The sequence below is a fragment of the Zea mays genome, chromosome 10, assembly GCF_902167145.1.
Source record: "Zea mays cultivar B73 chromosome 10, Zm-B73-REFERENCE-NAM-5.0, whole genome shotgun sequence".
Lineage (NCBI taxonomy): Eukaryota > Viridiplantae > Streptophyta > Magnoliopsida > Poales > Poaceae > Zea > Zea mays.
This window is the reverse complement of record NC_050105.1, coordinates 52,821,868-52,838,477: the sequence shown is the minus strand read 5'-3', so window position 1 is coordinate 52,838,477 and position 16,610 is coordinate 52,821,868. Positions and strand designations below refer to the sequence as shown.

The window sequence follows — 16,610 nt, the reverse complement described above, 5'->3', positions numbered from 1 at the left end:
GACAAAACGAGAGCTTAGTGATCAATGGGCCAATCATTTAGAAATAAATGTTAAAGAGCTTCGTGCATCCTAGAGAAGATGCTATGATAAATCCATAGTGTGTGTTAAGAAGATAAAATCCAGCTTCGCCAACGTTGGCGCATTTTCTAGCGAAGAGAATTTCTCAAGGGGCAATCCCGAAGGTCCGATGGAATGGATCAGTCATGAAGCTGAGGCCTTCGAGGAAATCCTGAATAGCCGCGGAGACATATGTGCTTTTTCGGGTGCTAGAGGAATTGCTACTGTTTTGGAGAGGAAAGGTTGCGAGCATGTAAAATCTTTAGCGCAATCCGAAGCTACTTTGTCCTCCGAAGACATTAAAGACCCCTCAGCCGAAGCAAGCATGATCGGCAGAAAATTTTTCACCGATATTTGGGACAACAGCGGCCGAGAAATTGTGGCGGAACCGCCCGAATTATTCCGACTTAAGTGCCTAAGTCCCGCCTTAGAGGCTAGACCACACTTAAATAGGAATAATCCGTCAGTCCCTCGGATCTAGTCCGATAAAGCCACTTATCCAGAATCGAATACCACTAGCTCACTCGAAGGTGAGGCACAGAGAAATACAATAAAACATAATACCACAAATTTAATAAGTATCATTAGTGATTACATTATCGGAGTTTCAGAAATAATAACCATAAATTTTTAATGCAGCGGAAATAACTAACGGAGAAGAACCGAGCAACATGGCGAAGCCTGGCCACGCTACTCCTCCTGGTCCTCTCCTGCGGAAGCAGTAACCCACTCGACCATCTATCCCGGTGGCAGGGATGGAGGCCAAGTCACACCAGCAACAAATCATCCTAAGGAGTACCTGCAAAAATTGTGCCACAAGCAAGGCTGAGTATACTAATACTCAGCTAGACTTACCCGGTGTGAGGAGTCTACTCTCTACCTCTAGACATGCAGCTGTTTGGCTGAGGGGGTTGGTTTGCCAAAAGCACTAGCTGAGTCTAAAATCAAGTTTTAGCTTTTCAAGTTTTAGTATGATCCTCTTTACTAGATTTGTACCTAGCTAGTCATACATGATATCAAACATTTTATCAATCAACATCTTTTGTCATCTCATTTCCACTTATTACTCAATGCAGTACAATGGATCAAGCAGTCTCATTAGCTGCGAGAAGCAGACGATTCAAATCGAGTTTTTATCCTTGCAAGGTAAACCTAAACACACGACGTGGCGAGGCACTCCGTCCCCACACACATCAACCATCCCCATCGATTCCCTGGCAACAGATCAGGGCTCACCGCCTTGGCGTACAATGCCTCACTGACCCCGACTGCCGTCGTGCAGTGACCGCACTTGTACCCACCATAACCGGAATGGGAGACCACGTCTCAGGTCGCGTGAGGGGATATGTCTGCGGGCAGGTTCAATCAGGTACTAGGCTTACCGATTTACCATATTTCTCGGTATGTGTTTAGTACGTTCAAACGCTTGACACAGGTATCCGCACGTTAATCCTTATTCCAATTTCATCTCGTAGACCACACATCCCCATGAATCCGTGTCCACAGACCAACATCAGTATGATATGAAAGTGGGTACAATCAATGTCCTGACCTCGCGCGAGTGCTAGAAAAATCACTCGACTTCTACCGAGATCCCTAATTAATAAAGCAGCTACTCGACCTAGCATGCTAGTATCCATCTCAAAAAGGAATCCTGAGTTCATGCAACTAGGGTTTCAGTCAACTCCTACACTTAAGTGCACAGTACAAACCTACAAACATTAATTGTAGTAAAATAGCATATATAAACGGTTATGCATAAAACTGGGGCTTGTCTTTAATTTAACACTTAGATAGTGTTTGCTGGGGGGGTACTCGCTTGGCGAGCATCCACTAGTTAAGTCCATTCTTCAGGTCGTCCACCACGGCATCTTGTGGTTGGCACCACATCACTGGCTCGATCATCATCTCTCGGTCCTATATGAGGTGCAAGATGCATATGTATGAATATAATGAAAGTAGCACAAAAATAGCACAAGATATACCAAGACACAGTGGTGAACTAAACATTAAAGTGGAAGACACCGTAGATAACTACATGTTAGCTTTAGTTATCTACACGTCGTCGGCGTTCAACATTAACACCATTAAAAAAAGATGACAACATTTTATTTATTTACGCAACATGACCACGACATCACAAGTACACGCATTTACTACGCTCACCTTAATCGTTCATTTGTTCTTCTATTGACCGTACACGAGCAACCAATACAACGTAAGTTTAAATAGGACCTAGGCATTCATGTCTATGAACTCCTATATCACAATCAACTAGAGAAGAAACATATAAAACAGGACACTTAGGCAATATTAAGCTTAGTCATGGCAAGTCTACATTTATTTAAGTGCTAACCAAACATTTTTAGCCAAACGGGTGAACTAACAATCAAATGAGCACTAGCAGAATTTTTGGACAGCAATACAACAGTTGCTTGTTTTAATCATAACTCTTCAATGGTTAGTCCAAAAATATCAAACTAGGACTTTCTGGAAAGATTAAAAAGTGCTCTACAACTTTGGTATTGTCATCACAACCTGATTAAACACTTAGTAAGGTCGAATCGTGCAAACACAGCAGCTCTGTCCAGATTTGGACAGATTCAGACTTGCAGCTTCAAAAATTCACAACAAAAGATTCAGACATCCAAACAAAGTGATCCTAGACTTTCTGGAAAGCTAATTAAATGTTCTACAAATTATTTATAAACATCCCTGGCTGGTTTAGCAAGTATCAAGGGTAAAATATACTATGAAGGCTGTGCTGTCCAAAACTGGACAGATTCAGTCTTCACACTTCAAACACATGTAACTTAATCTTCAGACCACCAAAAATAGTGATCCAAGACTTTTTGGAAAGCTTGGGAAAAGTACTACATAACTTTTATAATCACCAAGAAGTGATTCCAGGTTTATTCAAATCAAACATTACAGTTTTTGAAATATGTTCTGACAGAGGACAGAACACAGCAACCAGTTTGAAAAATTCATAACTCTTAAACTATCAGTCCTATGGTTATGAAATTTTAACACAAGCAAGATCAGAAAAGCCTATACAACTTTCTTATAATCGACAAGGACTGATTCTAACATTAACTTAAGCAAACAATGCAGCTTCTGAAATCTGTACAGAATTTGGACAGATTCAATTACTGAATTTGTAAAAAGCATAACTCCTAAACTGTCAGACCTATGGCTGTCAAATTTTAACACCAGCAAGATAATAAAGTTGTCCAAAACTTTATTGTGACCACCAATCACTGATTTCAACATTAACTTAAGCAACCATTGCAATTTCTGAAATCTGTTCAGAAATTCGACAGATTCAGGTGCTGGGCTTGTGAAAAGCACAACTCCTAAACGATCAGGTTTATGGCTGTCAAATTTTAATACAAGCAAGATAATCATGTTATCTACAACTCTTCTATATGACGTTTCTACAGAAAATATGATTTGGTTAATCAAACAATCAGCACAACGAAAACAATGCGTGCAGCCCAAAACAGCAACTAATTAATTTCAGCTCCTATACAATTCAAGAATTGCCGCGTTCTAAGTACTTGAATTATTCTAACACTTTACCATTCATTAGAGTTGAATTAATTAAATGAGGACTAACAAGTAGACTTACAAATTTTATCCAAATCATTTAGTGCACTAAAATTACTACAACCAATTAACAACGCATTCTCTACGATAATCACCCAACAATTTGCGTTTTAAATTGGACATCGCAAGAGCACTACTACTTTTCATCCGCGACCATAAACATACATAGTTAGACCACAACAAGCCATTCGCTGTGATTACGAGCTTAACCAAGTTATCTAACCATTCGGTTAACTAGAGCAACGACATCGCCGCTAAATAACATACACGTCAACTTGCCTTTTATTGCCGCAATCCGAGACACAACATATATTACAACATTTTTATAAACCCACAGATTCACAAGTATATTCGCACACTGACCAAATCATACGAATCGTAAACTACTAGTCTCCAACTCACAATCACCATGCATTTACTTCCCAATCATGAACACATACATGTTTATCATACGAACAGAGCATTTCAATAATTATCCTAAAACAATTAACTCCATTACACAACTCATACCACAAACCTACTTGACTTGCTTGAAGTGTCTACTCGAATCCGTGAGCACAATCACACATTATATGCGAAGCATAATTTAACGAACACAAAATACGCATCGACTCGATTCGACTTATAAATATTGAGAAAGCGATGACTACTTCGGCATGTCACCACCTCTCTAATTAAGCAAACACAATTTCCTACTTATATCGACCGAACATTCGTGTTGAGCACACCTTATGTTACCTTGTCTCACATACAACCATGTTGTGGCATGCACTCGAGACACTACCGATTAACTTAACGCAATTACCACCACAATGCACTTCGATATACACGTTTGACATCACAGTGCTTCGACAGACCCCACACTCCTAATCTACTTGTCACATCCAAACACACCACGTGACCACTGCATTCTTATAACCAAATTTTAGCGCAATTATTTATGACAACACTTAGCGATTAGACGAGTAAAACACCAACTGACTATTCGTACATTAGCCTTTGAAACACTTAATCATATGTGACATAATTTATATTTTCAACCCACTCTAACCTACACCATGATGAATACATAAAATATATTTACATAGACTAACTCATTAGCCGACTGCGGAAACCACCACATGCTTTACGCTTTATTAGATTTACCACGACTAACACACTGCTTTATGACGAAGTATTTTAACAAACGATTAATACCCCACGAACCATCCTCGTGACACCTAAATGAATCATCGCAACCACATATATTCAAACACCAATACACACCACATCGACCAAAACGTATTTAGACAAACTACAAATCGCACACATCAAACAACTTCTTGTTCTCCAATCGCAAACGCGATCCTACCAATGCGCACAATCGAAACATTTTACACACATCCATTCAAAATAATTAATCGAGTCGATCGAGAGCGATATGCATCGGCTCACCATAAACAAACCCAATCGGTGTTTGTAAGGACGATGGCGATTCCGATTTGCGCATAACTTCGAACGTCGACGAGCGTCGAACGACTTGCCTTCTCCCCGCAAAACACGGGGTTCGTCTCCTCCACAAAACAAAACAAGCAACACATACACAATTAATCACCGGAGAATAATGTCGATGTGAAATTAAACAAGAATTGTCGTGGTCTCACCGGGGTGAACGACGACGATATTGGGGCTAAGCAAAACAGCGAACACACGGCGGGCGTCGACGGCTGTTCGCTGCGCAGCACAAAGCAGCGAGCCGCGTGGAGACGTCGGAGCTGCTGCGCAAAACATCGAACATGTAGCGTGCGACTTCATGTTGCAGACCATGGCCACGGGGAGGCTGCTACGCGCTGTCCTTGGGAGGCAGTCGCGGCAAGGAAATGCTCGCGGCCATGGAGAAATGGAGCTGCGCATTTTGTCGAGCACCTACGGCGCGTCGATTTGGTGGGGCTGCGGGGAAAAGGAGATAGGGGCGCTGCTTCTTGCTGCTCAAGGTACAAGGGGCGAGCAGAGCTGCTGGCCACCTGTGCGTCAACCATGGAGAGGCTTCTTGCAGCCATGGAGCAGAAGGGGGCGCTGGGAGGGGATGAGCTGCTGTTGGAATTCCTGGGCGCCGTGGACAGGGAGCTGGGCGACCATGGAAGTCGAATAGGGAGCTGCACGGCTGGGAAAACAGGGGCGCAAGGGGGATCTCGCGCAGCGTCCATTGCCGAGGGTGAAGCTCGCGCCCATGGGAGGGAAGATGGCAGGGAGGGCGCTGGAGAACAGGGAAGGGCGCCATGGCTGTTGGGGGCGCCTGCTCCATGGAAGTGGAGGTCGGCCATGGCTGCTGGCGGCCGAGCGAGCAGAGCGAGAGGAAAAAAAAGGAGCAGCGGCGTCCATGCTTGCTGCCGTGAAGCAGGGAGGAAGAAGACCTGCTCACCGGCCTAGGGGAGAAGGGCATCGCCGAGCAGGACCAGGGGGACAACGACCGGATGTGGGGAAGAAGGACTTTGCTGCTGCGCCATGGAGCAAGGAGGAGAGAGTTGTGCGTGTGGGAGAGGAGGAAGAAGAGAGTGGCGGCTGGAAAAAGTGGAGGGGTGGGAATGCAAAATGACCAAGGGCAAGGGAGAGGGATCCGTATTTATAGAGAAACCCTAGGGTTAGGGTTTCAAATGGGCCCAATTGGGTTGGGTTGGGCTGGCCCAAAACACGAATCGGGCTGCGCTAAACATTTTCCGGAATAAATGTTCCCGCGGAATTTGTCTGTACACAGAACAGAGCGAAATAGATTTCGGCGAACGGACGATTGAGCAATTAATTCGGTCGAGAGTTTGGTTTGACTTTGCTCGAAAATAATTCCCTACGCATGATTCGAAATTAATTTGTCTCGGAATACGACTGGCTTTCGGATTTGTAGTCGGAGAAGGCGAAGTGTGATAATTTAAAATCGCTGTCGATACGGGGTTTTGAATTCGGTTCGGACATGAGATATTTGGCCGAGTCGAGTAAGAAATAATTAGAGGACGACGTACTGAGTATTCCGTGTGAGAGTACGGAGTCGGATTAATTTTTGGACATAGATCAAAGGTTGAGGATTTAGACTCGGGCACAGCTCCACTAACAATAGTCGAGTGTTTTGATTAAATGATCTTTAGACAAGATTTTATAAATCGAGAATGATTAACGAGTTGGCATTCGAGCCAAGAAATAAAAAGTTTTAACAGGCTCCAAAACTGGTTGTTTCTCGTGATCGATTAACTCCGAATTCGGTGAACTTCCATGAGAAAGCCTGATAGACAGAGATAGACACGATCGAGAAATAGAAATCTTCACTGAGCATTCGCGTTAGGGACAAATCTCCCGACATAACACGAAACTGACACCTGGGGTGTCACAGCCTTCCCCCCTTAAAAAGAATCTCGTCCCGAGATTCGAATGAGGATATTTAAGGGTGGAGAAGCATGTAACTCCCAGACTGAAGATAGATGCAAATTCATGAGAGGGTATCTGACAAGATACTGAAGACAGATTTGGTTAGAATATCGTGACATATTGAGACAAAATGCAGCGATCACTTTGAAAGAATATCCACAAAAGATAGCACATCAGTATAGTCTCGTAATGGACCACGACTATTAACCGCGATACCAGCGCGTGTCGAGTAGCTCAACCATGTGTGCACCATAGTAGGCTCTCGGTCTCGTCGCGGCACCATCAGTGGTTAGCCATAATACCATTACCAAACGCAACCAATGAGAAATCCACATAGCACAGATAGATGGAGCTCATGAGAGTATGGCTCAGAAAATAAGAATGTGACCGGAGTTGAAGCAGAGATTGCTGACAAAAGAGCATCACATGAGAATTTTCTTTAACCCAGAGAACCATTTGATGATCAACATGGAGATTATCAGATCAGATATTAGCACGAGATTTGATATGAGGACGAACCAACCATGAGATCAAGATTGAAGAGCTTGTAGAGACATGAGAGAACTAAAGACAAGAATCAAATCCATTGAACCAAATGGATATGCCATTTAGAGATAAGTTGATAAAACAAGCGTCATGATCCTTAGAGAAAGAGTATGAGAATGATCAGAAATGAGAGATTTAGGCAAGATCAACACCCGATACATGAGAACAGGTTATAGCAGATAACCAGATAACGGGGCAGAATCATTAAAGAATCCAGGGATTCTGATGATAAAGCCACAACATGATTCACAAGGAAAGAGATCACCAGATCCATGCGAAAGGAGAGGTAGGCAAACAGGAGCGGCTAGGATGATCAATAGAAATGTTATGAAGTTTTAGGGGCAAGGATTTTATGGAAAGAAACATAGCTTCCATATGGTTTGCGCAACTAGACAAAATTTTTTTGACACGACAAGTGCACAAGGAGACTTGGGTTGATCTAGCGGTCAAGCTATGGGTGTCTATAAGCTGTGCAGGTGTAATTTCAAGGATAAACTCACAAGGGCTAGAAAAACTACATAAGCATATGATTTTTTTTTGGTTTCACTAGGGAACCACTAGATTGTTTGGAGAAAGGGGGTCTCTTTTTATGGGCAAAACAAGCAACAATTATTTTTTTTTGCAAAAGGGTTGAACAATCACAATATCACCTAGATAGCAAGAAAAGAGAAACACATAGCACAACCTAGTCAAGACTATCATGACACACAGGATAAGACATTTTTTTACAGTTCATAGCTATACAACACATTATTCACAATTTCTTATTCTTGGAATAAAGGTGAGAGAAGCATATTTGTGCACAAGAGACATTTATAATGCGACAATCATGATGCATGCTTATTCTAGTCGTCTTCTCAGACCTAACTAATTTTTCGGATGCTTCTACAGCATCCTTATTAATAGTAGTAGTAGCCTTTATGGCCTAAATAACTAGCCACCTAGCTACCCATCTATTCCTAGGGCTTCACGTCCTAGGTCTATCCTTATCGTCCTGACGATCTATCCAACTTTGATTTCTAAGCAAGTTTTACTTTAGAAAAGGTTGGTAATCATGACTTATTGACTTCTCTGTGATGGTATTCGCTCCGATACCAGCTGTGGCGGAACCGCCCGAATTATTCCGACTTAAGTGCCTAAGTCCCGCCTTAGAGGCTAGACCACACTTAAATAGGAATAATCCGTCAGTCCCTCGGATCTAGTCCGATAAAGCCACTTATCCAGGATCGAATACCACTAGCTCACTCGAAGGTGAGGCACAGAGAAATACAATAAAACATAATACCACAAATTTAATAAGTATCATTAGTGATTACATTATCGGAGTTTCAGAAATAATAACCATAAATTTTTAATGCAGCGGAAATAACTAACGGAGAAGAACCGAGCAACATGGCGAAGCCTGGCCACGCTACTCCTCCTGGTCCTCTCCTGCGGAAGCAGTAACCCACTCGACCATCTATCCCGGTGGCAGGGATGGAGGCCAAGTCACACCAGCAACAAATCATCCTAAGGAGTACCTGCAAAAATTGTGCCACAAGTAAGGCTGAGTATACTAATACTCAGCTAGACTTACCCGGTGTGAGGAGTCTACTCCTCTACCTCTAGACATGCAGTTGTTTGGCTGAGGGGGTTGGTTTGCCAAAAGCACTAGCTGAGTCTAAAATCAAGTTTTAGCTTTTCAAGTTTTAGTATGATCCTCTTTACTAGATGTGTACCTAGCTAGTCATACATGATATCAAACATTTTATCAATCAACATCTTTTGTCATCTCATTTCCACTTATTACTCAATGCAGTACAATGGATCAAGCAGTCTCATTAGCTGCGAGAAGCAGACGATTCAAATCGAGTTTTTATCCTTGCAAGGTAAACCTAAACACACGACGTGGCGAGGCACTCCGTCCCCACACACATCAACCGTCCCCATCGATTCCCTGGCAACAGATCAGGGCTCACCGCCTTGGCGTACAATGCCTCACTGACCCCGACTGCCGTCGTGCAGTGACCGCACTTGTACCCACCATAACCGGAATGGGAGACCACGTCTCAGGTCGCGTGAGGGGATATGTCTGTGGGCAGGTTCAATCAGGTACTAGGCTTACCGATTTACCATATTTCTCGGTATGTGTTTAGTACGTTCAAACGCTTGACACAGGTATCCGCACGTTAATACTTATTCCAATTTCATCTCATAGACCACGCATCCCCATGAATCCGTGTCCACAGACCAACATCAGTATGATATGAAAGTGGGTACAATCAATGTCCTGACCTCGCGCGAGTGCTAGAAAAATCACTCGACTTCTACCGAGATCCCTAATTAATAAAGCAGCTACTCGACCTAGCATGCTAGTATCCATCTCAAAAAGGAATCCTGAGTTCATGCAACTAGGGTTTCAGTCAACTCCTACACTTAAGTGCACAGTACAAACCTACAAACATTAAGTATAGTAAAATAGCATATATAAACGGTTATGCATAAAACCGGGGCTTGCCTTTAATTTAACAATTAGATAGTGTTTGCTGGGGGGGTACTCGCTTGGCGAGCATCCACTAGTTAAGTCCATTCTTCAGGTCGTCCACCACGGCATCTTGTGGTTGGCACCACATCACTGGCTCGATCATCATCTCTCGGTCCTATATGAGGTGCAAGATGCATATGTATGAATATAATGAAAGTAGCACAAAAATAGCACAAGATATACCAAGACACAGTGGCGAACTAAACATTAAAGTGGAAGACACCGTAGATAACTACATGTTAGCTTTAGTTATCTACACGTCGTCGGCGTTCAACATTAACACCATTAAAAAAAGATGACAACATTTTATTTATTTACGCAACATGACCACGACATCACAAGTACACGCATTTACTACGCTCACCTTAATCGTTCATTTGTTCTTCTATTGAGCGTACACGAGCAACCAATACAACGTAAGTTTAAATAGGACCTAGGCATTCATGTCTATGAACTCCTATATCACAATCAACTAGAGAAGCAACATATAAAACAGGACACTTAGGCAATATTAAGCTTAGTCATGGCAAGTCTACATTTATTTAAGTGCTAACCAAACATTTTTAGCCAAACGGGTGAACTAACAATCAAATGAGCACTAGCAGAATTTTTGGACAGCAATACAGCAGTTGCTTGTTTTAATCATAACTCTTCAATGGTTAGTCCAAAAATATCAAACTAGGACTTTCTGGAAAGCTTAAAAAGTGCTCTACAACTTTGGTATTGTCATCACAACCTGATTAAACACTTAGCAAGGTCGAATCGTGCAAACACGGCAGCTCTGTCCAGATTTGGACAGATTCAGACTTCCAGCTTCAAAAATTCACAACAAAAGATTCAGACATCCAAACAAAGTGATCCTAGACTTTCTGGAAAGCTAATTAAATGTTCTACAAATTATTTATAAACATCCCTGGCTGGTTTAGCATGTATCAAGGGTAAAATATACTATGAAGGCTGTGCTGTCCAAAACTGGACAGATTCAGTCTTCACACTTCAAACACATGTAACTTAATCTTCAAACCACCAAAAATAGTGATCCAAGACTTTTTGGAAAGCTTGGGAAAAGTAATACATAACTTTTATAATCACCAAGAAGTGATTCCAGGTTTATTCAAATAAAACATTACAGTTTTTGAAATATGTTCTGACAGAGGACAGAACACAGCAACCAGTTTGAAAAATTCATAACTCTTAAACTATCAGTCCTATGGTTATGAAATTTTAACACAAGCAATATCAGAAAAGCCTCTACAACTTTCTTATAATCGACAAGGACTGATTCTAATATTAACTTAAGCAAACAATGCAGCTTCTGAAATCTGTACAGAATTTGGACAGATTCAGTTACTGAATTTGTAAAAAGCATAACTCCTAAACTGTCAGACCTATGGCTGTCAAATTTTAACACCAGCAAGATAATAAAGTTGTCCACAACTTTCTTGTGACCACCAATCACTGATTTCAACATTAACTTAAGCAACCATTGCAATTTCTGAAATCTGTTCAGAAATTCGACAGATTCAGGTGCTGGGCTTGTGAAAAGCACAACTCCTAAACGATCAGGTTTATGGCTGTCAAATTTTAATACAAGCAAGATAATCATGTTATCTACAACTCTTCTATATGACGTTTCTACAGAAAATATGATTTGGTTAATCAAACAATCAGCACAACGAAAACAATGCGTGCAGCCCAAAACAGCAACTAATTAATTTCAGCTCCTATACAATTCAAGAATTGCCGCGTTCTAAGTACTTGAATTATTCTAACACTTTACCATTCGTTAGAGTTGAATTAATTAAATGAGGACTAACAAGTAGACTTACAAATTTTATCCAAATCATTTAGTGCACTAAAATTACTACAACCAATTAACAACGCATTCTCTACGATAATCACCCAACAATTTGCGTTTTAAATTGGACATCACATGAGCACTACTACTTTTCATCCGCGACCATAAACATACATAGTTAGACCACAACAAGCCATTCGCTGTGATTACGAGCTTAACCAAGTTATCTAACCATTCGGTTAACTAGAGCAACGACATCGCCGCTAAATAACATACACGTCAACTTGCCTTTTATTGCCGCAATCCGAGACACAACATATATTACAACATTTTTATAAACCCACAGATTCACAAGTATATTCGCACACCGACCAAATCATACGAATCGTAAACTACTAGTCTCCAACTCACAATCACCATGCATTTACTTCCCAATCATGAACACATACATGTTTATCATACGAACAGAGCATTTCAATAATTATCCTAAAACAATTAACTCCATTACACAACTCATACCACAAACCTACTTGACTTGCTTGAAGTGTCTACTCGAATCCGTGAGCACAATCACACATTATACGCGAAGCATAATTTAACGAACACAAAATACGCATCGACTCGATTCGACTTATAAGTATTGAGAAAGCGATGACTACTTCGGCATGTCACCACCTCTCTAATTAAGCAAACACAATTTCCTACTTATATCGACCGAACATTCGTGTCGAGCACACCTTATGTTACCTTGTCTCACATACAACCATGTTGTGGCATGCACTCGAGACACTACCGATTAACTTAACGCAATTACCACCACAATGCACTTCGATATACACGTTTGACATCACAGTGCTTCGACAGACCCCACACTCCTAATCTACTTGTCACATCCAAACACACCACGTGACCACTGCATTCTTATAACCAAATTTTAGCGCAATTATTTATGACAACACTTAGCGATTAGACGAGTAAAACACCAACTGACTATTCGTACATTCGCCTTTGAAACACTTAATCATATGTGACATAATTTATATTTTCAACCCACTCTAACCTACACCATGATGAATACATAAAATATATTTACATAGACTAACTCATTAGCCGACTGAGGAAACCACCACATGCTTTACGCTTTATTAGATTTACCACGACTAACACACTGCTTTATGACGAAGTATTTTAACAAACGATTAATACCCCACGAACCATCCTCGTGACACCTAAATGAATCATCGCAACCACATATATTCAAACACCAATACACACCACATCGACCAAAACGTATTTAGACAAACTACAAATCGCACACATCAAACAACTTCTTGTTCTCCAATCGCAAACGCGATCCTACCAATGCGCACAATCGAAACATTTTACACACATCCATTCAAAATAATTAATTGAGTCGATCGAGAGCGATATGCATCGGCTCACCATAAACAAACCCAATCGGTGTTTGTAAGGACGATGGCGATTTCGATTTGCGCATAACTTCGAACGTCGACGAGCGTCGAACGACTTGCCTTCTCCCCGCAAAACACGGGGTTCGTCTCGTCCACAAAACAAAACAAGCAACACATACACAATTAATCACCGGAGAATAATGTCGATGTGAAATTAAACAAGAATTGTCGTGGTCTCACCGGGGTGAACGACGACGATATTGGGGCTGCGCAAAACAGCGAACACATGGCAGGCGTCGACGGCTGTTCGCTGCGCAGCACAAAGCAGCGAGCCGCGCGGAGACGTCGGAGCTGCTGCGCAAAACATCGAACATGTAGCGCGCGACTTCATGTTGCAGACCATGGCCACGGGGAGGCTGCTACGCGCTGTCCTTGGGAGGCAGTCGCAGCAAGGAAATGCTCGCGGCCATGGAGAAATGGAGCTGCGCATTTTGTCGAGCACCTACGGCGCGTCGATTTGGTGGGGCTGCGGGGAAAAGGAGATAGGGGCGCCGCTTCTTGCTGCTCAAGGTACAAGGGGCGAGCGAAGCTGCTGGCCACCTGTGCGTCAGCCATGGAGAGGCTTCTTGCAGCCATGGAGCAGAAGGGGGCGCTGGGAGGGGATGAGCTGCTGTTGGAATTCCTGGGCGCCGTGGACAGGGAGCTGGGCGACCATGGAAGTCGAATAGGGAGCTGCACGGCTGGGAAAATAGGGGCGCCAGGGGGATCTCGCGCAGCGTCCATTGCCGAGGGTGAAGCTCGCGCCCATGGGAGGGAAGATGGCAGGGAGGGCGCTGGAGAACAGGGAAGGGCGCCATGGCTGTTGGGGGCGCCTGCTCCATGGAAGTGGAGGTCGGCCATGGCTGCTGGCGGCTGAGCGAGCAGAGCGAGAGGAAAAAAAAGGAGCAGCGGCGTCCATGCTTGCTGCCGTGAAGCAGGGAGGAAGAAGACCTGTTCACCGGCCTAGGGGAGAAGGGCATCGCCGAGCAGGACCAGGGGGACGACGACCGTATGTGGGGAAGAAGGACTTTGCTGCTGCGCCATGGAGCAAGGAGGAGAGAGTTGTGCGTGTGGGAGAGGAGGAAGAAGAGAGTGGCGGCTGGAAAAAGTGGAGGGGTGGGAATGCAAAATGACCAAGGGCAAGGGAGAGGGATCCGTATTTATAGAGAAACCCTAGGGTTAGGGTTTCAAATGGGCCCAATTGGGCTGGGTTGGGCTGGCCCAAAACACGAATCGGGCTGCGCTAAACATTTTCCGGAATAAATGTTCCCGCGGAATTTGTCTGTACACAGAACAGAGCGAAATAGATTTCGGCGAACGGACGATTGAGCAATTAATTCGGCCGAGAGTTTGGTTTGACTTTGCTTGAAAATAATTCCCTACGCATGATTCGAAATTAATTTGTCTCAGAATACGACTGGCTTTCGGATTTGTAGTCGGAGAAGGCGAAGTGTGATAATTTAAAATCGCTGTCGATACGGGGTTTTGAATTCGGTTCGGACATGAGATATTTGGCCGAGTCGAGTAAGAAATAATTAGAGGACGACGTACTGAGTATTCCGTGTGAGAGTACGGAGTCGGATTAATTTTTGGACATAGATCAAAGGTTGAGGATTTAGACTCGGGCACAGCTCCACTAACAATAGTCGAGTGTTTTGATTAAATGATCTTTAGACAAGATTTTATAAATCGAGAATGATTAACGAGTTGGCATTCGAGCCGAGAAATAAAAAGTTTTAACAGGCTCCAAAACTGGTTGTTTCTCGTGATCGATTAACTCCGAATTCGGTGAACTTCCATGAGAAAGCCTGATAGACAGAGATAGACACGATCGAGAAATAGAAATCTTCACTGAGCATTCGCGTTAGGGACAAATCTCCCGACATAACATGAAACTGACACCTGGGGTGTCACAGAAATGGCCCAAGAAATTATTCAAAAGAGCGAAAAAGGCATCCACGATGCTAGAAAAGTAGCAGAGGCTGCTGAGAAAAGTACAGAGCCCAAAGGGCAAATAGGTATTAATTAGTGGTTTTTATTCTGTTGTAATTTTTTATTCCTGACTTTGTTCGCGGTTTGTAATAGTAATATAGATGTATCTTCTCCTCCCTAAGAACCTGCTGAGGCATCTCCGGGCCCCCACCCGAAGGGGGACGATGAAATTAGAAAAATGGCCGAAGCCATCATGGACAAGGTTGTCGACCAGCTACTGAACGAAGCTGCAGAAATAGTTCTTAAGGAGGATTAAATGCTATTGTAGAAACATTTGGAACGTAACATATGTAATACATTGTAACTTTGAATGTAATATATAATCTATTTATAGTTCAATTCTTTACGATGCATGAAATTTTGCATACATACCATTTTTTGAGCCTTCAGCGAAAAAACACCTTCCCTTCTTTTCATGCTTCGTGAAGAAAATCTTTTATATATCACAAGAATTTGCATACTTCTCTGATGGAGAATATCCAAGCTTCGTGAAATATTCTCCGAAGCTATAAAAAAGTTTTATGTTGCCTCTCTAATGAAGCTACACTTCTTCTCGATTTATCTTGTGCATTAGCATGATTTTCTCTTTTTCAAAACATTCTCCGAAGATCAATGTTGTATCCCCTTCTTGTTCCACATGCAATATGTTGTATGATGCTTATGTTATGCAAAATGATGTGATGATGTTATGTTATGCAAAATGATATTTGTGCCGAAAGTACACACATCCCTGCAATAAAGCACACAATCTTTTTATATCAGCGCTGACTTTTCGCTGTAAGCCTCCCTTAGGAGCTTCTTCGCCTTTTACTTCAGCGGAATCAGCGTTTATTTTTCGCTGTAAGCCTCCCTTAGGAGCTTCTTCGCCTTTTACTTCAGCGGAATCAGCGTTTATTTTTCGCTGTAAGCCTCCCTTAGGAGCTTCTTCGCCTTTTACTTTCGGCGGAACCAGCGCTTATTTTTCGCTGTAGGCTCAGAAAACTTACACTGCGCTCCCTTAGGAACGGCTTTTTGCTGCTTCGAATAAATTGCACTGCGTTCCTTAGAACAAATTTTTGATAACTTGAAAATCCTCCTTGCCAATCATAAATTCTCATGCTTCGGCATCTTAGGCCTATGGAGAAGATATATTTTCATTACGGTAAAGAGCGAAACTATTACAAGAAATTGAAAGGCGATAAAAGACGTTAAAACTACCCTTAATTGTTCTTTATTAAAAAGAAAGCAATACTGAATGTGA

General features: G+C 42.5%; 1 protein-coding gene and 1 long non-coding RNA gene across 2 annotated transcripts; both read right to left on the bottom strand.

Moving 5' to 3' along the window:
- Nucleotides 1-1,799: 1,799 nt before the first annotated feature.
- LOC100194369 (uncharacterized) lies at nt 1,800-6,222 on the bottom strand. The gene is made up of 2 exons (NR_160004.1): nt 5,101-6,222; nt 1,800-1,974 (listed from the first exon to the last, which is right to left on the bottom strand). It is a non-coding gene; the product is annotated as an uncharacterized lncRNA (long non-coding RNA).
- Nucleotides 6,223-8,217: 1,995 nt separating this feature from the next.
- LOC103638413 (uncharacterized) lies at nt 8,218-14,498 on the bottom strand. Its single transcript, XM_020546224.3, has 2 exons — nt 13,371-14,498; nt 8,218-10,244 (listed from the first exon to the last, which is right to left on the bottom strand). The coding sequence occupies exon 1, from the start codon at nt 14,356-14,358 to the stop codon at nt 13,759-13,761; it is 600 nt and encodes a 199-aa protein (XP_020401813.1). The 5' UTR covers nt 14,359-14,498; the 3' UTR covers nt 8,218-10,244; nt 13,371-13,758.
- Between the last annotated feature and the right edge of the window lie 2,112 nt (nt 14,499-16,610).